The following is a 22,900-nucleotide window of genomic DNA, read 5'->3' as shown; positions in this document are numbered from 1 at the left end:
ATACCAACGACAGCGAGTGTTCCGCCATCATAGTTACTCCCATCCCATTCCGAGCTTGCGAGAACGTCTCCATTAGGTAGCTTGGGAAAGGGGTAGATGCCGTAGCAGACACATGATTAACTGCGTTAGGTACCTAAGTCATGGCGAAATCAGCTGCCGCTTTTTCTTGTGCTCGACGAAAAGCCTTGATGATTGCTGAGAGTTCGACTCCACAACATGAATGAGCCTGCGGATCAAAGAAGACTTCCGCGTGGCGGGACAATTTTTGATGCGGCTTTGGTAAAGTAGACGTATGCTAGAGCCTCAAAGTCGGCCTCATCTATCAGGACTGGTATACCAATATAATAGTACCTGTCAAGAAAATCATCTAAATTCTAGAAGTTCTTGTGGCGCTTGCGGAGACATCCCGCCAAAGTAAAGGCCGGGTCGTCAGAGTCGGGTAAAGTAATTCCATTCTTCATTGCCAGTTTGAATAGCAGTTCCGGCTCGAGAGAACCCTCAAGATACATGTGGTGTTCGACTTTGGGTAGACTCGTAGAGTCGTAAGGAGCGTGTGCAGTAACGTGTTACAAATATTTGACAGGCTCTCGTAGGCTAGGGATGATACACCGTTTGAAGGAAAGGGGATCTCTTGCGCTACGCATAGATACCAACGATCGCATTCGATGTTAAACGCTAATTAGTATATTCATTTTGTATATTCATTTACCTTCGGCCGTGATATTGCCCAAGGAACGAAACTTCGGTCTTAGTGTCTACAATGAATATAAGTATGCCTACCTGTATCTAGGCTTATTTATACGATTGCCAGGTGGTAATACGAATATTACACCAGTAGCTACCGGTGCATTAAGTTAAAATTAGCTTGAGATAAATTATCGATTGAGCGGTCGCAGACGAGTTGCTAGGTCAAATTCCAAGAACTCACCATGTAACATACCTACCTTAGGTAGGGAAGATGCATCTGGCTACATCGCGGTTGGGAAGACAAAGATACAGAGCACCTCTTATAGCAACAGATTCAGGACCAACACACATCGTCAATCAGGACCCGGTAAATTGAACCCCTACCTAGGTAGCCAAATCGCACGTTGATACCTAAGGCACTTCATCGGCTTCTGAAGTTTGGACTTTTAGCTGCGATTCTCAGGATACGTCTAGCTTGGCAATAACGATTCACATAATAGAAGTGCCCATTTCCGACCCGTTCGAAGATTTTCGCACCCTCTTTTTCACACCCGGCTTCGCGTGCTTCTCTTTTAATAACAAATGGCTCGATCAAAATATGTTATACAAGTAGTAAAAAGGGACTGCCGAGTGGAGGAGTTTAAGGACGGAAGCAAGCGAAGAGACACGCGGTGTTAAGGTTCCTCTACATATACAGTAACTCTTTTACAGCCCTTGAACGATCTGGAAGTTTGCCGATTCCACCAGCCATGGCAGGCAGAGCTTTATTCGGAATTGACAAGTACCTAAATCAACTAGTGCTTATAAGCACATGTCATCGAAATGTCCGACGTGGACGTCAATGCTACGAAAGCTGCCATAATACCACGACGAATCCTAAAATAGAAGTATAGTAAACTGCTCTTAGCGGTGAGTATTGAATTCTGTAATCGTCAGCCCACGTTAGTTACATGTAACGCGCGCCGTCCCTGTCTGGCAGGCGAAGAACACATCCAAATCAACCCTGAGAACTTCCTCCTTTCTATCTGCCATATTTCTTTCCGCAACCCGCTTAGCAGCAACTTCATAGATCGTACGCAATAGGTTAAATATGCAAGGGGATGAAAAGAAGAAAAGGAGGTAAAAATTTGCGGTATGTCCGCACCACTTACCTGCTTATCAGGTACCTAACCTGTCCTCCTCAGCCGCAATAGTTGCAGAGGTACCCTACTTTTGTCGAACCAACGAAAAAGAGTAAGACGAGGAAAAAGTAGTTTTTATTATTTTTTTTATGTACATAGCCCGTCTTGGAACTATGACTGTCTTATTCTTTACTTCCATTTCTACTTCCATTTCCTTCATCTCTTTAGCCTCAAGGCCTACGCGCTAAAAACTTTCCAACTTAGGTAAATACTACCTAAGGTACCTACGATGGGCAAGCAATTTAGACCAACTTTCTAGTTAGGTACCTAGCTCTTTATGTTTAGGCCCTGAAGCACACCGAATCGGGAAGTTCTCGAGTGGAGATAGAGAAAAAAACAAAAGGCAATGTTGTTGAATCGTTGGTCGTTGTCATGGTGATACAAGGTCGTTCGTTTCACTGCATATCATGTCTTGGTCTGTACTACTTCCATCTCCGAGACCATCTGTCGTCTCGCGTAGCTTGCACGCATGGAGCGAACGGCCTTGGTATCACGTCGACGCATGCACTTGTGAAAGCATCTGGCTCGGTTGCGTACAGGGTCACTTGGTAGATAGGTTGAAATCCACTTTCCAGCCGCTGCCTCTTCTCTTCGCACTCTACTTTTCCACTCTCTTCCTCAGTCTCACCCTTTCCCAGTATCAACTACATCCTTTTCTTTCCAGGTCGTGCCGGTGCGGGGTGAGCTATTTGAAATGCCGCGGTGGTATTCGATTCTCTTGGCTAGTCTGGCAAGGAGTTAGGGTCACCGTCCTGCTTTCTCTAGACAGGCCTTCACGTCCTTTTAGATGCCATACATACTACTTAGTATATGGTACGCACATGTCGTCTTTACGGGGGACGAGGATCTGCGTCTAGGTCTTTATGCTTGCGTGCTAGCTTAGTGTATTAGACTTGTGATGCGTTGCACGGGTGACATGTTTCCCAAGTCGCACGGGATGAGATGCTACTTCAGGAAACGGGCGAGAGGGATTCTAGCCCCCCCCCTCCGTGGACGCTCCATCCTATAGGAGTGCAGCGGCAGCGGACGACGAATCAAGGTAACGATAGCAGGCAAAGCAGTTAGAGATTCCACTGGGGATGAAGTCGTACGTGTGGGTTATTGTACGCATGAGCAATGCGCACGTAGAACGGCCAGTAGGCAGCCCAGGAGACGCGTCCGCTACCGGCCCATCGCTGAATCGCTACAGTATTCCCACCCCCTCGAATCCCCCATGGGAGGAGCCTCAACTGTCGAAAGAGGGAACCTCCGTGTTTCGAGTGAGTGCGGAGCCGATCTTGTCGTGAATTTGTCCCGCGAAGTCGGCAATCGGCCGCTACCCAACTGGCACGCGGTCTCTTAGCTCCATTGGGTAAGTTTCCCCATGTGTCCTTATATTTATTATACCACGCCGATTCGGTACCAGATTTCTTACCCATGCATGCTAAGGGGGGGGAATACCAACACCTACAAGAATCATCCTTTCAAGAGTATGCGAACGCAGGTATGCAAGTCTGCCAAAGCAAGATTTATATAGGTGGCCTTGATGGCACTCACTCGTCGTCAAGAGTCTCGGTCATCTGCTTCACTTGACCACTTACGAGCGAACAAGAGGTTGATTTTCAAAAGTTCCCATGCCCCGAGATTCGGTATACCTTAGGTAGGTACATACCTAGGAGGTAGTCAACTAATTTTTGTAGTTGGCTAATTAGCAGTTTGTTTCATAACCGTCGTCGCCAGCGGGCATGGATTCTTGGGACAGGCGATGCCGGTGACGTGTTCTTCCGCGAGGGGAAATCGTTACAAAATCCACTTCACCCTTGGAGAGGTGGGAGATACCTGGCATGAAGCTAGTAAATATTAGTATCAATGATAATTTATGCTTCGGTTTATCCGGTGCACTACATTGTACGCCGATATTGGCCGTTTCACGAAATATGCGCATTTTCATTCTTAGGCCTAAATATGGTATAGAGAAGAGACGGCTTGCTGCGGTATCGTGGCGGTATCGTGGCTTTTTGGCTTTTGGTTCTCCCGATTTTCATCTTGGAACCCCTGCTTCTCGCTTGTAGGACAGCCCGAACATTACCTCCAGTCTTATGCGGCTCGTAAATGCAGATCGACTCGGTGCAGCTAGGTGGGCGACGACCCTGCAGAACAACTGCGTGTGGGCCCGGAACGTGGAAGCATCCCAGGCCAATATCGAAGGGGTACGCAGCTACAGATACAGAGATGATAGAAATTGCTGGCTAAGGAGATTTTCCGGATCCGCTAAAGGTAGGCATCAGCGAAGTGCTTTTCTCCCTCCTTCACTCTCTAGGTTCCTTAGGTAAGTAGGTAGCTAACTTATACAGATTCTAACATTCGGCTATCCGGTTCCCGGCATATAGAAACCGGGGAGAACAACCATGTGCGACAACTATGAAACAGAAGAGCCATGATCTATCATATTTTAATACGGCCCAGATCAAGTTTGGTTCGGACTGCTAGGTACCAGGTAGAGGTAGTCATATAAACTTGTAAGAAGTAAGTAATCAAACTAGTCGTGGCTAGCAATAGCTTACTAGCTCCATTCCTTTCACAAAAACAGCTTGCCGACCTACATATAAAGACTTTTACCATCTGTGGGGATCGACGCCTCTACAGATTGCTTGATATTCGAGACGTCCGGAGGGAGCCGAGAAGTGATAGACGCGCCAGTGGCACGCGGTTCCAGGGATGGAGGATGCTAGATTTGTTAGCTCTTCTAAGAGCTTTAGTGGTACGCTTAAGCGACTGTGGTAATAAATGCGATGCGAATTTAGCCTAACCTAGTGTGATAGATAGTATTGTACCATGCTTCGCAAAGAGAGGGGATCCGTCTTCACGGCGAGCTACATCTAGATTTGATCGCAGAGTGAATACCCGCTAGCTTAAGATAGTACCTAACAGTTAGGAGGTGCTCGATTTGTCTTGTTCAGCTCCGCCCCTTTTCGAAATGCGACATTCGCTAGCAAGCAGCGCAGTCCTTTGAATGAGAGAGCAACCTGCCACATATATAAATTAAGGAATTATTCCCTTTCGATTCTCTATATGCTATGGGCTTTTTTAGTAGGCTTGCAAATCATCGTTGCGTGGTATCCAGCTCTCGCAAGTTTACATCTTGAGCTCAAGTCTCAGAAAAAAAGGGTACCTTGTACCTACTTCCTAAGTAGGTAGACGACCCTGGAAAGTAAGACATACCATGCAAGCCACATGTATGCTTCCCATCTCTCCCGCCTTGTAACAGATAAATTAAATGCAAATTGGGCCTGAATTTCCGTCTAAGATGAAGAGGTTTGAGGAACACTTCTAGAAGACTAGGTAGGCTAGTTGTATGATCAACGTTACTTCGTTATAGTATTCTACAATGCACATCATGCCGAATAGGGCCCAGTCGGATGTCTTCCTCATTTTGAAGTCGTCCCTTAACTACTATATGCCCCATATAAGCTGAAGGTTTTATGACTTCCTATTTCGTTAGATGTAACATTTCTTATTCTACCTGCCTTATAATCATTTTATTACCTCGCAACCTCTGCCTGATTTAGGTGCCTTAGGTATCTTAGAGGTAGATACCTGGTATTTACAGCTAGTTGCTCAATTTGCTTTCCTGGAGATTTGACCACCGCTCATTAAGTCATAACAATGCGTTTATGCACATTTTCTCTGCCAAGCACCTACCTGCCTTAGGTACCTATATTAGGTGCTTTTATATGGCATGGATCACGATTTGATCGTAATAAACAACAAGGACACTTCAGCACGAAGTACGAAACCGATAGCCAATATATTATCCCATGCTCGCGCCTTAATAAGTTCACACCTCCGTACCTCAAGGGCTTCCCTTTGGGTAAGTATAATCAAATTCAGCGCCCTGGATAGCCCAACTAGCAAGCCTATTGCCCAAAGGATGCCTATTTAGTAATCGGGATCCGTAACTCGGTCAAATAAGTGTTGCTTCATCCCTGTGTTTTGGTTGATGAGCCTTTCATACTCCTAAAAGCCTCAAATCCCCTGACGATCTCGATATTGGATATGCAGCTATCTGCCGGTTTTGGTTTGACTTCAACCTTAGAACCGTTACTACTACATATTACCTGGCAAGCGTTGGTGCGCTCCAGTTTGCCTAGTGGATTATTCGCCATCAGTGAATGGATTGGGTCATTCGCCGAGGAAGCTCCTCAGCTGCACGTTTCTCTCATTACAAAAATACGTTTGGTAGTTCCGGTTGTGAACTAACTATCTGACAGATAACGTTGGGTAGCTCCCCGATTCTCATGATCTGATTGATATAGCTATTCGTAGTTGTATCGATAGATTTTTTTTTTTTTTTTTTGGAAGATCCTACCTTGCCCCCTCTTTTAGCTTGACGACTTGGTTACTACCTATCCGCGTGGCCTCTATCCATGATCCATCTTCCATTCTCTCCCTTGCTCTAAGTGGATTTCGGTGAAGACATTTCGGATAGTCCGTTCTCTTTTGTACAGAGATGGGATTCGAAATTTCAAACTTCCGTGCGAACCGCGGCAAACTCAACGCTTATCCGAAATGATAATTTTTAATGATGCGCTTATTGCTATATTTAAGCATGAGGTTCACGTGTAAGGCTATCAAGCACTAATAATAGCGAAGCCGATGGTTTACGATCCTAGTTTGGGGCGTGTTTAAGACAATGTCAGACAATGTCTTTCCTTACCAATCCTAACTCTTATTTTCTAGGGTTTCCAAGAGCTAATTACCGTTGCGCGCTTGTTATAGCTATTTACAGTAGTTTTATTTAAATACTGTGGTTGAAGCTACCTAACCTAACAACATATGCAAGTTTACGCTGTTCATGACATTCGGGGTTCTTGAGTGGCGCTATTCATAGAATTCTTTTACTATCGGCCGGGGTCAGTGTTAAGGATTGGCTGCTAATAGACCACTCACCATCTTCCAGATCTTAAGTGTTGCTCTATGCTACGATGCAGCCACCTATAGAGTGTATCTCTAGCGCTTCATGCCTTCACGCGGCACAGTTCTCAGTTAGGAAACCCGGTAGGTAGAACAAGTTTATTAGAAAGGTGCAGGATCGCTTCGGTAGTCTACTTCCTAAAAGTTATCTCAGCCATTTACATGGCTGTAAGATAAAAGAAGCCCTGAGCCCGTTGCCGAGCATCTATAGGTAACTACCTACGCTTAGTTGGGTGAGATACATATTACGAAGATGCAGCGTATTGTCCTACCCCTTCCTCGATTAGAATTGAATTTGTGCCTAGGTAAGTCAGTAAGAACGGAATACTCCATTATCCCCCTTGCCTAGGTAGGTAGGTATTCGGAATCATCTCTCGTCGCGGACTGGCGGGCTCCAAAGCTTAGGTACCTTAAGTTAGGTAGGTACGTGGTATACTGTCATGCAAGTTAGGTTAGGTAGGTATATATTGGTAGTGTGATCTCTTTGCGGCACCTTGCATGTTCCCCATGCTCTTTTCAATCCCAACCAGATTACTATAGTTAAGGCCAAAGGGTGTTCCCATGCAAAGCGTTAGGGCTACCACCAGGACAAAACGTGCCTTAAAAATGACCAGATCGTAGCCGGGATCACAGGTAGGTAACTTGTTGGAGAAAAATTGAGGGGCAATATATGGGAGTTGGGTGGTTTCTCACTGTTTCCTTTCCTCTTCGGGCTGCGCAGCGCTATGGAACGCCACAGGTTTTGAGCGATGCCACCCAATCCGTGGCATACCCGATCGTTTGCCCGCGATGTCTCCCGAAGAATGAAAGGACAGAAACGACAAAAGAAACAACGTCTCCGGGATGAAGGTGTCGGGCTCTCCAGCGCTCGATACATGGGTGCCAATGCCTCGGAGTTTATTAGCGTTAGCTTAACCAAGCGATTAGGTTACATCGGCATGAGCACGGAGAGCGTTCGATCTTTGGTACGTTTCAAGCTAGCTGTCGTTAGTGACCCTATTCAACCCTGTCGTGAGCCGTTGTCCACCAGTGGGACGGTCCTCTTTTCATTATGCCAGGTTTTATTAAAAAGCGATGGGGTCACGGGCTCACAGACAATTGCATACCTACCTCTAATATACCTTATGCATACGTGCAATACAATACGATACAATACATACTTACATTGCTTGGCCCTAGCCATGCTTGTCAAAAGGGCTGCTAAAACAACGGACCGGCCACTGCCGCTTACCAGGGAAAACCCCTACACGTAGCATAGGTTTTATTGTTTCCCTCGCACTACCTCTTACTAACAGACGCCTAGCGTGTCGCCAGATTGAGCAGCTGAACGACCAGGGGGGCTACGGCGAACGAGAGGGAGAAAAGATAGCGATGATAGGGAAGGGGACGTGGCCTAGAGAAAGGGTGCGGGAAAAGGAAGAGCGCAAAAGAGACATCTACCTACCTCCTACGGTACCGCTTGATTCCTGGGTTCCGAATGCACATCATGCAACCCGAACGGGCCTGGGCACAGCCGAGGGGAGTGCCGACTCGCCAGCCAGTCCTACCTAAGATATCCCACGCTAAAACAATCCGCAGCTGCTAGGTACGGTACAGTTTTCCAGTGTGGAGGTTGCATAGTTCAGTCCAGGATCCCTACATGCACTATACTATACTATACGCTACACTACACTTCATCGACTAGGGCAGACCAGCCAAACATTAGGACAGCAGTAGGGTGGTTAGAGTGCCATCCCAAGTCGCATGAATGTATTGTACTTGGCTACGCTATAGTTCATATTTAGCATCAAACTTGGAGGGAGGGGAAAGGATTTCCTTTAACAAGCCAGTGGCCTCTGCAAGCCAAAAGAGACAGTCCCTGCCAGGCGCACTCGCCGAGTTTAGAGCGCAACGGTACATGTCCACATACAACCACATCCCTGAGGGACCTAGTCGCGGGCAATGGTAGATAGGTACAATACGTTGGAAGTACATATCAGCTAAATATAAGCCAGAGAGCAGAACCGCGGGATCTACTTACATGTGTAATGTATATGCCCATATTTACCTACTTACTTACATACCAGCATACTTACATAGTACTCATACATGGAACCTCTCTATTAAGCTACTTTAGAGCGGTTGCCCGATTCGCCATCGCGGCTTGCCCCCCTTGATCTGGCAAGGTCCTAGGGTTTTACCACAGTACGGAGACCTGTACTTATATTAGGGCCAGGCTAGGGCCCAGGCCGGCGGCCCACCTACATACACAGCTCGAAACACCGTAGCTACCTAGCTTCCTTTTCTCAGTTGTTGACGAACATCGTCCAAGGCCCTGCTCTAGTTGTCTTCCTTGTACTATTTACAGGGGTCAAGAGTAGTGTAGAAGGATTTAGTTTGACCCCTCCAGATTATATATTTCCGAATTTTGTTTCGGCGCCGGGCTAGGGCGGGAGAACCTAGATGGATATACATCTGCGAACTAGCAGCAGTAGCAGTAGCAGTAGCCTGTCCTGTACTGTCCTGTCTATCGACAGATTTGCCATCGACTTTCTCCTCAGATCACTGCCCTTTCCAGAATTTACTGCTTTCTTTCCCGTCACCGGCTATCCTCGAACGTGAGGCAGCTCATTTGCCAGACCTAATCGTCGTCACCCCGGCGTTCCTCTTCGAGTAACACCACATTAAACCCGTATCGTAGTTATAATACTTTACATTTGCACATGATCATTATCGCCTACCGGCAGGTTCACCCTTCCCGTTTAGGCAGCCGATCTCTTTTTAACACTCTTGATGCCGGCGAAAGCCTCCAACCGAACGGAGAATAGCAGTATTGGATGCTGGATCGCAACAACCCTAGTGCTTCCGAGACTCTGTTCCCAGCCGGTCATCCGTCCCGTGTAGTTGGGGAACCCCCCCGCCGGAGCTTGTTTGTTGGGTGGTTTGAATGGTTAGAGGATGCGGGCCCGGCAGAGAACTAGAACTTGAACGAATTCATCTAGTAACACAACGCTGCTGCAACACCGCAAAAGGCAGCTTGGTCCCTAAGATTCTTCGAGAACGATCAGCAAAAAGGTTCTGCGCGAACCAGGCTCAGACTCTTGCGGTATTGGTGCGAGGATAGTTCGTTCTGGTCGGCTCCTCCTGTCGAAAACTCCGCCGCCCGCCGTATGTTCATCCTAGATTTAGACCACGGTGGAATGGTGCTTGGAAAGTTTTCTGATATCTGGCTGTCCCTGAAGAGACGACTGCAGCACAGCTCTCTGCATGTTCCTTGAGCGGCAACTCTCCCCAGAAACCCGCCCGACTGGGGAGAGCCCGATCCGAGGAGAACTCCGCCCGATCAAGCTGCCAACGGCTTAACAGCTTAACTATAAGCCTTCCAACGATGGCAGCTCCGTCACACAACCCATTCCCACGTTCCCCCAATCCATCCACGAGGTCGTATGACTCTTCTTCGGTCTCTTCGGCAACTTCTCCTCGCCCACAAGTCCAACAGCTTCTAGGAAACTTAATGGGCTCAAACGTGAGGTCGAATACCGCCCAAACTCCACAGCCCATAGGCATTCCGCCATTGCCTCCAGCTACCCAGACAGGCTTTCAACCCTACACGCCGGTAACGGCGACCTCAGTGATGGGTCGAGACTCGTTACCCCCAGCCGAGTCGGTCGCGAGTACTCCGGGACTTTCTAGCGCCCAGCTGTCGGCAAACGTATCAGCACAGAAGCGCGCCTACCGCCAGAGGAGGAAGGATCCAAGGTATGTGTTTGGCAGCAAATGTCTTTTTTTTGCATATTCTAGACGTGCAAAAGAGAGATCAGCGTAATAGTCTCTAGATATCCCTTTTTAATGGTATATAAAACCGATGCTGACTTCTACGTACGGGGCTTCGAGGGGGCGGATATTGGGTTTTCTTTAGCTACCCTGGCGTAGGAAGATCCAATATTCGCTTCTCAGGGTTCCGTACACGCGTAAAGCTGCGACGCCTGTCGGGAGAGAAAGGTCAAGTGTGACGCCACAGAAACAACGAGTTGTTCAGAATGCTCCAGCCGCAATGTCAAATGCCAATTTACAAAGGAGACCAACCGGCGCATGTCGTCTATCAAACAAGTGCAAGACCTCGAGAAACAGATAGAAAGAGTGCGGAGGGAGAATAGTAATCTAAGGCGCACGTTGGCTGAAAGGGGTGAGCATATGGATGTTGATGCTGAAAATGTTGAGCAAATACCCCAGCAGTTTCTTCCGGACTTGAACTCTGAACCAAGAAGACGGAGGAGAGCAGCACCTCCCATACAAGATCCATCCCGAGCGAGGGTAGCTCTCCGAAACTTCTCGAAGGGCGTCCTAAAGCCGCCGCCCCCATATCGACAGCCGCCGACGGTCACTGTCACGTTCGACCATCCCAGACCACTACTACCTCCTAAAGTCACTGTAGACAAGCTCCTTCATACTTATTACGGGGCCGCACATATTATGATGCCAATTCTACATTGGCCGACGTTGCAACATCAGGTAGAGGAGCTCTATCAAAATACCACTAACATACAACGGGTTCCCATATCCTGGCATTCTATGTTCTTTTCTGTGTTGGCAGTCGGAAGCCTATTTAGCAACGACCCGTATCCGGACCGGACGCTGCGCGCAGGCGAATTTTTAGAGGCATCACGAAGCTTGGTAGATCCTTGGAATGATGACTTTGACCTCGACAACGTCCGGACTTCGTTCCTTATCTCGCTTGCGTTAAACGAACTGAACTTGAAGTCTGCGGCTTGGACTTGGCTGGGTAGTGCCGTGCGAAGTGCGCAAGACCTCGACCTCCACCTAGAAGTGCTTGGGGTGCGTTCCAGAGTAGAGGCGGATATGAGGCGGCGGGTTTGGTGGGCAATATACACGCTCGATCGAATGCTGTCCATGGACCTCGGGCGCCCTTTCATGATAAACGATGCCGATTGCGACGTGGCGCTCCCCGAGCCGTTTGACGATCATTTCCTCCATACCGAGGGTCCCGTGCACCCCCCAAATGCCATCCCCCTAACTCACTTCCTACACAGTATTATCAATGTAGTTCGGTCCTTTTCCGCCATAAGGGAAGCCTTCGCCAGTGCCGTAATTGAGCCGGCGCGGCTCGCGACATTTGACAGCCACTTCGTCGCTTGTCAGAAGATGTTTCCGGAATCATGCGAAGCAAATAATGCCTCTCTAGTCGCTCCTCACGTACTAATGCCGCTTGCGTACCTCCTTAGTATTCGTTTACTTGTACACCGCCATAATCTCGCCCCCGGATGCCCTATAGAAGCTCGAAGCGACGCAATTCAGCAGTGTAAAGTCACTGCGATAGAAACGGCGAACTTGATTGCTAGGATCAACTCGACGCTTGCAGATACCGCCACGAGTCTCCTAGTAACTCACATATTTCGCTCTACGCTATTTCTACTCTTCACGGGCTATTATGAACTCGCATCTACATGTCTAAGAGCTCTCAAGTCGATTGACGCGCGACGAGACGTCGCCATTCCCTGTGGTCGCTTTTTATCTTTCTTCATACAGGTACTAGAGGCTAAGCAACGCGAATTATTATCCGTTCTCTCGCGTTCAACTACGCCTAATTACCCTCCTCAAGCGGCTATACCTAATCCTAGGGCCGTCCAAGATACGCTTTTAAAAGACGAGGAGCTTCTCATATACGTAAGCATGGATATGCAGGCCAGCACAGAAACGGCCTGGGTCTGGTTCGGTGCGGAGCGCGAGGTGCCGTTGACAATGCCTGCATCAACGGTTGGAGGTGGTCTAACCCATCCGGATAGGCGAACTGGTCTAAATGCCAAAGAGAGGGAGGATTGGGGAGGATGGGATAACCTAATAGAGCTTATTAGAGGTCTTTCTTCCGGGGCCGCGAGCCCTGCTACTTATCCGCCTCGAGCACAGACGCTTCCGCCCATTAAGGTGGAGCAAGGAGCGAATATACCAGGAAATATGCTCGGAAGTGGTACGGTTGAAATCGGCAGCAGTAGAAATAGCCCAACTGCTGGAACAGCGTCGGGGAGTCGCAGTACGGAGAGAATAAGCATTGCAAACATAATCTAACAACAGCCAAGATGCTTCCAGCTTGTTCTAACAGGCTAAGAAAATAAATTCTAAAAGCGGAGGAGAATAGCCGCCGGACGATACCCGACGAGGTTACGAATTTGACGAACGAACGAACAAATACTCTTTTTATCCTTCGGAACAGGAGTATTCTTTAAAAGTTCCGCGACGCATTTGTACGACTGTATTTATATACCATTCTTAGCATCACTACGGTAATACCCTTTTTTTTCGACAAGGTGCTAGTAGACATGTGTTAGGGGGGAGGTTGGGGAGGGGGGGTTCTTTTTAATTCTATTTATCGTGCGAATGTGATCTACTTTTTTCGGCTCTATCCAAATCAAGGATTTTCTGAGGCGTGCCCGATCACATATGGGTACTTCCAGATTTTCTTTACTGTCGCTACTTAGTTTTCCTCTGCTATCTATCCCTTTTCTAGGGACATTTCGACACCTAAACTGGTCAGCCTGTGGCGCAAACCGATCCCCAAGGAGGCAGTATCATTGCCTTGTCGCGATATCGCGGACATAAACCAATTGTTTGAGTTGGAAGAGTTCGGATTAAGAGGCGGCCATGATAAGCGCTTAAAAAAATGAAATATCGCCTATGCTTAATTACCATACTTCAGTTCGGGGCGCAGATACTTCGCCTAAACGTGCTGTAGCAGATACTCAAGTTTCCAATAGGCTTGGTTCTTCCAGTCGTACATGCATGATACAGGTAGGTACCTAGGTAACTATATGGCAAAGTCCTGGGTATAATTTTCGGGCGCGTTAAAAGAGCACATGCCGTCCCTCTGTTGACCGCGGGCCCCCCTTCGTGAACGCCATGGTAGCTCTCGGATATGCTTACAAGCAAGGTAAGTAAGTGGCCTCGTTAGGTTCCAAGCTCTTGATCATCGGGCTTAGAAAATCATCATAGTAAGTTTGATATGCAGTTATATCTTGGTTTCGGGCCACGTTAGTTTTGGCCAACCGAGTAACAATCCTACCAAATAGGTGCCAGGTTTTGAAGCCTCGCCTGGCGGTTTCCCACGTGTTATCTACACAGCAACAGGGCTTAGTGGATGTTCATAAAAAAACTAAAATCTTACAATATCTATTCTGGGCGAGTTGCCTCGGGTCCGGCCTCAGCTCTTAATCCAGTTGTGTTAACAGGGATGCTCGAACACCCATTCGTTGAATATGGAGTCCAGCCGACTTCATGGTTTTTTTCATGGCGTAATAAGATGTGCGTTATGATTTGATCCAACTGAACTATCAAACTACAGGGGCTAAAATGCTCTCTCCCCCTTTGGCCAGTCCAGTCTGATATGGAGTCTAAATGAAGGAACTATAGACAAGCCGTACAGGCCGTTGTTGGCTACGAGGGGCTCTAGTCTCGTTAATGCATGTTAGTAACGACTTACTTTAGGAGACAGGGCTAGATGGAATAGAGGGGTAGGTGACGGAATTCCTTCGAAGAGTTTCTCAATGGAAAATGCAATGTAGAAGGAGCTCTATTGCACACCCTCCTGCGGGACGCGGGATCGTGAAACAGCAAGGGTACTGGATTGCGCTGTCTCCTGCTAGCTCAACAGCTAGGATGCTCAGCTCAGCATTCAGAGTGTCACCGTAACAACCTTAATCCCATTAGGAACCCGATACCACCATCTACACTATATCTGAATCAAATGGAACCATCCACAGCTAGGTCATGACCTTTGACGCTACAACTAGATGTATCACGATATAAGTATCTTTATGTTGTCACATCTTAGTAAGTCGGCTATTGCACCGTCAGATAATGCTCCGCCGAGCTGTTTTGGACGCCCAGGTTGAAGTTGCTACAACAGCAGGTAGCTAACATGTAGTATCGTTTTGTCGAATAGGCATGTCGACTGTAGATCCTATACGGCCGCAATACACCACATTAACTATCATATAGCTAAATAGATACTTAGGATGTCAGTGCTGAGATTCTTATAGACAGAATTCTTTTTCGACCCGGCAGGACCTATATTTTTCCAAAGTGTTCAGCGTATTCTATAGCAGTATGGCAACCTTTTATTATTTTATACCGAGGAAATTTTCAAGGGTCAAAAAACGAATGCTTAATACAAATTACCTTAGCTAGGTATGTTAGCCATAATGGATCTAGTTGTAAAGCATTCTTTTTTCATAAAACGATATCGTTCAAGAACAACGAAGGCGAGGGACTAAAAAGTCTACTAGAGAATCTGTGGACTATCCCAATGGCACTTCTTACTAAAATCTTCGATGCTGTAATTTCTTTTATTAGAAATATTAAGTGTGCTGCGGGAATCTTTAGCTACCCGAAACATTCCGCGTGCTTGTCCCAAAGATCTAGCTGTTAGGGATAAGTCTGCAGTAACACTGAAAGATATAGGTGAGTCGAACGTGAAGCGCTTACATTTCTCATGAAAAGTTAATATTATTATCATAACTTTAAGCCATGGGGTCTTAACGTGGCACTTTCATGAGCCATGATATTAGAAAGAAAAGAAGGTTGATAGATATGATGCAACGAATCGGTAATCCCTATTCTCTTGCATACCTATTATTAGGGCTTTTTTTTTTTTTTTTCAAATGCATTACAACTTAGGACAAAAATAACTACATGTATCGCTATTTGCCGCAGATCCGACCTATATGTCTCCGTCAAGTTATCTTAAGTGGGAGACATTTAAGGGATAAGGTTAGGTACCTAGACAGAGATACATGATTACCAAATCTACCTAATATAGTTCCTATTCATTCTAGTCGCTGGCTATAACTCTGTCCTACAAGAGGCTAGAAATCAGCCACAGTAAAGAAGAATTGCCTCACTCTAAAAAGATGTTCTCCTTTTCTTTTGGTTATGGATCTGATTTCACCTTTGGCATCTCTCATGGCTACTTGTCTGACCTTAGGTACTCTGAACCGTGTCGCAGATATCGCCATACAAGAATATATTCCATACCAATAATGTGCAATATGTATCTGTAACGGGATCTTTATTTTAGGTATCATAGATTTAACTTGCAACCTTAATTCGTGCGTTGTTTATATGCTTCCTTCTATTCTACTGCACGACTACAACACCGATCATGCCTTTCAGTACATGACAGATAGTATGGCATGATTGGGCTCTTCGCTTGTCTTCAAAAGATGACATCTTATATTACTCAATAGTTAATTAGTATGCAACGCCTCGAGGAGCGCGATTCTAGGTATTACAATATGCAAGCAATGTAGAATTACCTACTGTATATTAACGACCTACGGGGTACACTTAGTCTTCATCATGTGCTCCGGTCAGGGAACTCGCAAGGCCCTCCATACGCCGCCCAAGTAAATCGTCCGAACTATCCAGCTTGATAATACTCTTAGATTTCTGTCCAAATCCGGATCGCCCAGTAGTCCTTCTCTTCTTTGTGTTTCCGTTCGGCTTTTCAGAGTCAATACCATCTTTCTTTGGTTCTGCGCTACTCGGCTGCGGCTTGACACCATCGCTTATCGTTCGGGATCGCATTTTTGTCATACTTATTTCCAGCGGCCCGTCCTCGTCACCGCTAGACTCAACACGTATGTGGTGACGCTGTGGGAGGCTCTGCTGTTCATGCTTCGTCCGCGTCTCCGCTGTGTCGAGCAGGTTTACCGCCCATCTTGCACAGCGGTCGATCAGCTTCCAAGCAGGTGGGTATAGGCTCGGAAACTGTGTGAAGCCATGACTAATACCAGGGATCAGGACGATCTCGGCAGCGTCCTTTTCGTCAAAATCCGTAATATCGTTTAGCCCATTCATTCCCTGAGGACTGCGTTGCGAGTGGAAGGCTTGTTTGGCGCGGCGCAAGCGTCCAGCGAAAATGACTGTGTCATCCACTAAAGGATCACGTTCGCCAGTAAGAAAATAGGTTTTTGGAAACTTCTGCAGCAGGAGATCTGGAGCTAATATGGGAGAGAGGAGGTAGTCTTGAGAAAAGTCCGGTCGGTTGTGCGGCCCAATGTATAATATGATCATTGCGCGCATCATCTCAGGGGTGAGCACGCGGTCGTTGAAATAAGAGATCATGGACGCCATGGCCAAACGCGTCTTCATAGGTTCGGGTCTGTGCGACATTGGCTTAGAATTTCGGTCAGATGTCATAGCTGGCTGTTCGGATTTTGCCCACATCTGCCGATTAGCGTGAGAATACTCGGGCTGAGGACTGCGAAGCCCATTGCTGTCAGTACTGGCGTCTAGCGTAGAAGGGTTTGCATTAGAGACTACGCCAGAAGGTTCTTCATCCTCATCGTCAGATTGATGAGGCGTGCCAACTAGGTCGTTATACTGCATGTTCTTCCGGCGCAGGTAGTCCTTGTTCGTCGCTCTCACCCGTCGGTCTTTGATTAGAGACATTTGCTCGTCAGACATCCAGTTCCCTATGTTCATATCTAGACCAGGGTAGAGAAGTACAAGTCCAGCGGGAAGAGGAAGATCCACTTGGATCGGTGATTGGCGACGGCTTGTGGCGCTCTCAATTAACATCAGAGTCATCGCTGTCGCGAGATTCCCACCAGCGCTGTCGCCTGTTACCACAATCTTCGGAATTTCCATCCCTGACATCCCTATACATCGGCCCTTGCTTCTGACGATTGTCGTATACACGTCGAAGCATTCGTTTAAGGCGTACGGGTAGGGAAACTCCGGCGCTTTCTTGTACTCGAGGCTTAATATTGGAAGACCTGTCTTTCCGGCCCAAGCGAAGAGCTTGTCGTCGTTGCATCGCGGATCCATAGCCACAAAGCCTCCGCCGGGGATGTCTAGGATCATCTTATTAATGTGCCCCAAGTCCGATACGGGACCGTCGTAGTACAGCCATCCGGAAACGGGCTCTTTGTAGTCGCTAGAACTAGGTCGAGGGATACGAATCGCTCGCGGTGGCCACCGTGTGAACCGGGGGCGCATCAGATTTTGAACAGCTCGTAGATATGGCGTAGTACCCTTGTTCCAGCTTACTCGCAGGTGGTCAACGGTCAACGCGCCTCTAACCTTTCTAACCTTCTCATCCGCGCGTTCTGCGGCCACAAGATAGAAGAGAGAAAATGCAAGGCTAGCTATATCCCTCATCCACTTCCTCTTAATTTTCATGGCCGTCCAGAAACCGGCGTCCAGTGCCGTCAATACCCATGTAGCCCGAAAATACTTGGCGTCGTACATGTTGGCCATCGGTTCTGGACTAGCAAGCCCGACAAGCGTGCTGAAGTTGCGGGCGGCATAAAGGTACATCATAGTTAATACGACGGTCTGCCATACTGTCAATACTCTGGAGGAGGTCTTTGACAGGTATCGAGCGACGGGTGGGCCATGGCGATTGCCTCTAGCTCGTTGTTAGCAAAAGTTATTTCTCGTAGATCAACAAGAAATACTTACTTATAAATATATAGGGACCAAAAGGTTAGTACAGCAAGCACTTGAAGCCTGCGCGACTTTACGGAAGGTTTACCGAGGACGTGATCGATCATGCTGTATAGTCGTAGTCCAGATTGTCCATCGAACAGAGCGGAAAAGGTTGACAGATCAATGAACTACAGCAACATCAGAGCATAGCATTTGACATACCTATAGCAGGTACCCACTTCGTGAATAAAAGGAAGAAAAACGACAAGAGAAGTCTGGACCGACACCGTCTAGGTAAAGTTGCTCTCACGAAGTGACGAGGCATGTGAAACGCGACATAGTCCCCCCACAGTAACGGTTAGTTTCCAAGGGAACGCGAGTCGGGACTGATGGTAGAAGTGGCGTATGAACTAAACGGAGAGTTCGGATGGCACGCTGACAGACTCCAAGGCCATTCGGAAGCAGGCAGGAGAAGGGGATTCGTGACCTAAGGTCCGAGGACTAAAGATGATAGTGGCCGCTAGATTAGAAGGCGCTGTGGGTTTCTGACCAAAGCTGACAGGATAGGAATAAATTTAGAAGCTCGTGAATGGCGGCCTGGGATAAAACCTAGAACCTATCGGCTCCTCTGGTGACGTTTGCGGCGAGAGTTGCATGATACACGAGTGAATCTGGCATGTGAAAGCCGTCTCTGAAGCCACTAAAACGAGACCAAACCACCCCCACGCCCGCCTGAGCCCGCCTGAGTCCGGGGCTTGCCAGGGGTTCAATTGTAACCCCGCATTGGAGATTTGGAGAAGCCCATGCGATGCGACATGACATTCCCATGCCTTTGGCTCACTCACCGTCCCCTACGGCGTAATACCCTTAGAGAAAAAAAAAACCGTGCTGGATAAGGACAATAGGAAATTGCATGTGATACTTGTGAGGTCCATGTGAGACAAGGGTAAGGCTAAATAACCATACTACCTAAGCCGCCAATTACCGCGAATACCTACATCATGACTGCCTGGTATGACCGGAGAAACTATGGGATAGTATATAAGGTCGGCGAATAATCTGAGTTAGTGTTATTAGACATTCTGAGAAGTAAATGCGTTGTGTTTTTAAGGTATACTTTGAGTTGGGGCAACCTAACAATCAGACAATACAGGTACGGCATCAGATTACATAATATCTGAGGTTTGGAAGGGCGTAGAGTGGCCCCATCATTAGAATATTTCTCCAATGCGAGATCGGAACGGAATTTAGGCTAGTTTTGTTATCGATACGGGGATATATGGCGATTTATAACCAAATACCTAGTCACTATTCTGTGAATCATTTTATGCGATGGGGTTGTAGAGATACTTACTAAAGTAGTATCTTGGAACCTTACCTGTGGGACATGGCCTAATTGCTCCAAGAGAAGTTCAATAGAAGTTCCCCTCGATATCTACCTTCTACTACCTCTACCTTGGCCGATCAAACGTTAAACCAGTAAACCAACAAACTCCCCTTCGTTTTTCGTCGCATTCTCCTCAGTTCCCACGAAGATCGGCCACGTTCAATATGGCTCTCCGACATCCTACTCGGCATTTCGCATCCTCTACATTAGTTCTCCGACTTCCTACTCGACCTTTCGCATCCTCTACAGCTCGATATATCTCGACGACATCGCCTAATCATGTTCAAGGGTCTAAATCGCGCGAAACAACTTTACCAAATCCCGATCCGTCTGGTGACGAACCCTACTCAACTATGCTAAAATTCCATTCCAACTTTATGCTGGCAACATATGACAGGGCGCCCCCGCTATTTCTGAAAGGGAAGGGTTCGTATTTGTGGGATGTAGAAAACCGAAAATACCTGGATTTCACCTCCGGTATTGGCGTTAATGCGCTCGGCCATTGCGATCCAGGCTCGGTGGAGGCCATCTCAGGTCAGGTACAAACTATTTTCCCACCTCGTTTATTGTACTTGTTCCACCGTTCCTATGCTGATCGACTCTCGTGGACCAGGCAAAAACGCTATGGCACACGTCTAACCTATACTACAACCCATGGATTGCATCACTTTCCCACCTTCTTATCGAGAAGACCCGCGCATCGGGTGCCATGCACGATGCTGCCACGGTATTCCTCTGCAATTCCGGTTCCGAGGCGAACGAGGCAGCAATCAAGCTTTCCAGGAAGGTTGGCAAAGTTCTGGATCCTACTGGCGCCAAGCACGAATTCGTCTCCTTTTACAACTCGTTCCACGGACGGACCATGGGAAGTCTGTCCGCAACGCCGAATCCCAAATACCAGGAACCCTTTGCGCCGATGCTGCCTGGCTTTAGATATGGGACATTCAACGACATCGCCGCTGTCAATGACCTTGTGACAGAAAAGACGTGTGGTGTAATAATTGAGCCTATTCAGGGAGAGGGTGGCATCAACGTTGCCAGCGATCAGTTTCTCGTCGCCCTAGCGAAGCGGTGCCGCGAAATGGGTGCCGTTCTCATTTACGATGAGATTCAGTGCGGCTTATCGAGGACCGGCACGCTCTGGGCCCATAGTCACCTGCCCAAGGAGGCACACCCAGACATATTCACGTCGGCGAAGGCGCTTGGCAACGGCTTTCCCGTCGGTGCTACTATAGCCAACCGTCATGTCAGCGAAAAGATTAAGATTGGCGATCACGGGACGACCTTTGGCGGTAATCCGATGGCATCCCGTATTGCGCACTACGTAGTCTCCCAGCTCTCAAATCCCAACTTGCAGCAGGGTGTTCTTTCCAAATCGAAAATCTTCGTGGAGAGATTCGAGCGCATGCGAGAACGATACCCCCGCCTTATAACTGAGATTCGCGGGAAGGGTCTAATCCTTGGCGTACAATTGACCCGAGATCCATTGCCAATAGTGAAAGCCGCCCGAGAGAGAGGACTGTTGATAATCACATGTGGTACGAATACGCTCCGATTCCTCCCGCCGCTCACAGTCAGCCAGGAAGAAATCGAAAGCGGATTGGATATCCTAGAGGAGGCTATCCAGGCGACTCGGCGTTGAGAGTTATCGAAAAAGGATTTTATTCGAGTCAGACTTAGCACATACAGTATATGATGAGACTTGATGGCTCACGGTTATCAAACAATAAAATCGCCTGTATACAGTGGGCAGTATATGAGCGGCATCTAGGTATGTTTTTGAAGTACCCCTAAAGTCACAATCCACTGCTTCAGAATCTCGATGTGTAGGATCTCTAGGTGCTTACGTAGGTGCCCAAAGGTAATGGAGTAGGTAGTCGCGGCAACTAGTAACGAGGTAGTGTTGATGAAGAGGAATAACAATAATTTTCAATGAAGACGATAACGTACTGGCTTTGGAAGCGCGGATTTTATCACTATGCGCTGAAATTACGAGGCAAGAAACGGTAGTAAATAGTGACAATAGGAGGGCTAAAGCGCCGGGGCAAGTAATTATGCAGCAATCATATGCCAACGAGAAAAGATTAAATCAACAATGCCTAACGGAGTTGGAAGTGTCTAATTACAGTGTAGCAGCAATCATATGGGCAGACACAACTCCGAGGCGAGGAGAAATAACGAAACACCAGTGATAGCCTGTGATGGGGTACGACGTTATAGGAGTTAGAAGCGGCGAGGCAATTAGACGCATGCTATCGGGTAATAACGGCAACAATCTAACAATTACAGAACCTATATCAAGGTTGATGATATAGCAATGTTAGAAACTGCGAAATTTGCAATGCTATTTTTTTTTCCTTGCAGCTTTTTCTTATAGATTAGGTGCCTACTGCGGAAAATTGGCAAGCCTGTATAACAGGAAATATTAATCAAGGTACGGGACAACTACCTATCAGGTAAATAGAAGATAGGTAACGTTAGACACTAAAGCTTTATTCGTAAGGTAAATACCCAAAAGAATCCGTGATAAGCTCATAAGATTCTTTATTGCGAAATACTTGCGAGCAATTCTTGATATACCTCGAGTATTAGGTAGGTTAGGTTAAGTTGCTATCTAGCACTTAGTTTTAATTTTGATATATGTTTACCAGCAACTATCAGGTATTCATGAGAGAAAGGCTACTTCTTTTAAACAAGTATGAACCTATCCAAAGACTTAGGCAAGTCTATGCATTCGTTGTATTTTTTCTACATTACTACCTATCTACCCACCGAGCGTATACATCATCTCAACTACCTAACACTAAGTCTGGAATCCAGCATTAGATATATCTGGCAATCTGGAAAGGATAGAGCTGCTGGATTTACTTTACTTAAAGTACCTATTTAACTCAATACCATATCTTATATCCGAGAGTCTGGAAGATATGACAGCAGATTGCTAACTCCTCGGTCTTTTAATCTTATACCTAGGTACCTAAGATAACTTGGGCATCAATGGATATGCCCATTGTAGTTAATACGTGACTTCGTGTTTGGTAAACCTTGTTGACGCTTTAATTAGGAGATACGTAGACTAGCCTCGTTCTCAACAGGCTTCGAAGCGTAGGTCTAGTTGCGGGAGAAATATACTACACAACACTGATAATAGTGCTTATCATACTTCACTACATGCATTATAGAACACAGTCACCCTTTCGAGGACCCGGGTAAAAACCTAGCGAGTAAGATGAGCAAAATCCCAAGTCGTGCTGCGCTACGCTGATTT

General features: G+C 47.1%; 3 protein-coding genes across 3 annotated transcripts; 2 read left to right on the top strand and 1 right to left on the bottom strand.

The window, feature by feature from the left end:
• Positions 1-9,805: 9,805 nt before the first annotated feature.
• On the top strand, positions 9,806-13,157 carry F4812DRAFT_162183 (fungal-specific transcription factor domain-containing protein). Its single transcript, XM_047929837.1, has 2 exons — positions 9,806-10,559; positions 10,778-13,157. Exons 1-2 carry the CDS (start codon positions 10,189-10,191, stop codon positions 12,882-12,884), a joined length of 2,478 nt encoding a protein of 825 aa, XP_047793315.1. The 5' UTR covers positions 9,806-10,188; the 3' UTR covers positions 12,885-13,157.
• Positions 13,158-16,157: 3,000 nt separating this feature from the next.
• On the bottom strand, positions 16,158-18,370 carry F4812DRAFT_449307 (alpha/beta-hydrolase; the record flags this gene model as incomplete). Its single annotated transcript, XM_047935956.1, has 2 exons — positions 16,158-18,225; positions 18,279-18,370. 2 exons carry the CDS (start codon positions 18,368-18,370, stop codon positions 16,158-16,160), a joined length of 2,160 nt encoding a protein of 719 aa, XP_047793314.1.
• Positions 18,371-19,435: 1,065 nt separating this feature from the next.
• Positions 19,436-21,625, top strand: F4812DRAFT_162126 (putative acetylornithine aminotransferase precursor). The gene is made up of 3 exons (XM_047929836.1): positions 19,436-20,171; positions 20,246-21,295; positions 21,347-21,625. The coding sequence occupies exons 1-2, from the start codon at positions 19,797-19,799 to the stop codon at positions 21,272-21,274; spliced, it is 1,404 nt and encodes a 467-aa protein (XP_047793313.1). The 5' UTR covers positions 19,436-19,796; the 3' UTR covers positions 21,275-21,295; positions 21,347-21,625.
• The last annotated feature ends 1,275 nt before the right edge of the window (positions 21,626-22,900 follow it).

Source organism: Daldinia caldariorum (genome assembly GCF_022478825.1).
Source record: "Daldinia caldariorum strain CBS 122874 unplaced genomic scaffold F4812scaffold_2, whole genome shotgun sequence".
Taxonomy (NCBI): Eukaryota; Fungi; Ascomycota; class Sordariomycetes; order Xylariales; family Hypoxylaceae; genus Daldinia; species Daldinia caldariorum.
The sequence above is the reverse complement of the archived record's forward strand: the minus strand, read 5'-3'. Positions and strand labels throughout refer to the sequence as shown.

Excerpts from the sequence above, each read along its gene's own strand:
- F4812DRAFT_162183 (XM_047929837.1), top strand. The coding sequence starts at position 10,189 with ATGGCAGCTCCGTCACACAACCCATTCCCACGTTCCCCCAATCCATCC. Across the intron at positions 10,560-10,777 it reads CAGAGGAGGAAGGATCCAAG|CTGCGACGCCTGTCGGGAGA; the intron begins GTATGTGTTTGG and ends ACACGCGTAAAG.
- F4812DRAFT_162126 (XM_047929836.1), top strand. The coding sequence starts at position 19,797 with ATGGCTCTCCGACATCCTACTCGGCATTTCGCATCCTCTACATTAGTT. Across the intron at positions 20,172-20,245 it reads TGGAGGCCATCTCAGGTCAG|GCAAAAACGCTATGGCACAC; the intron begins GTACAAACTATT and ends CTCGTGGACCAG.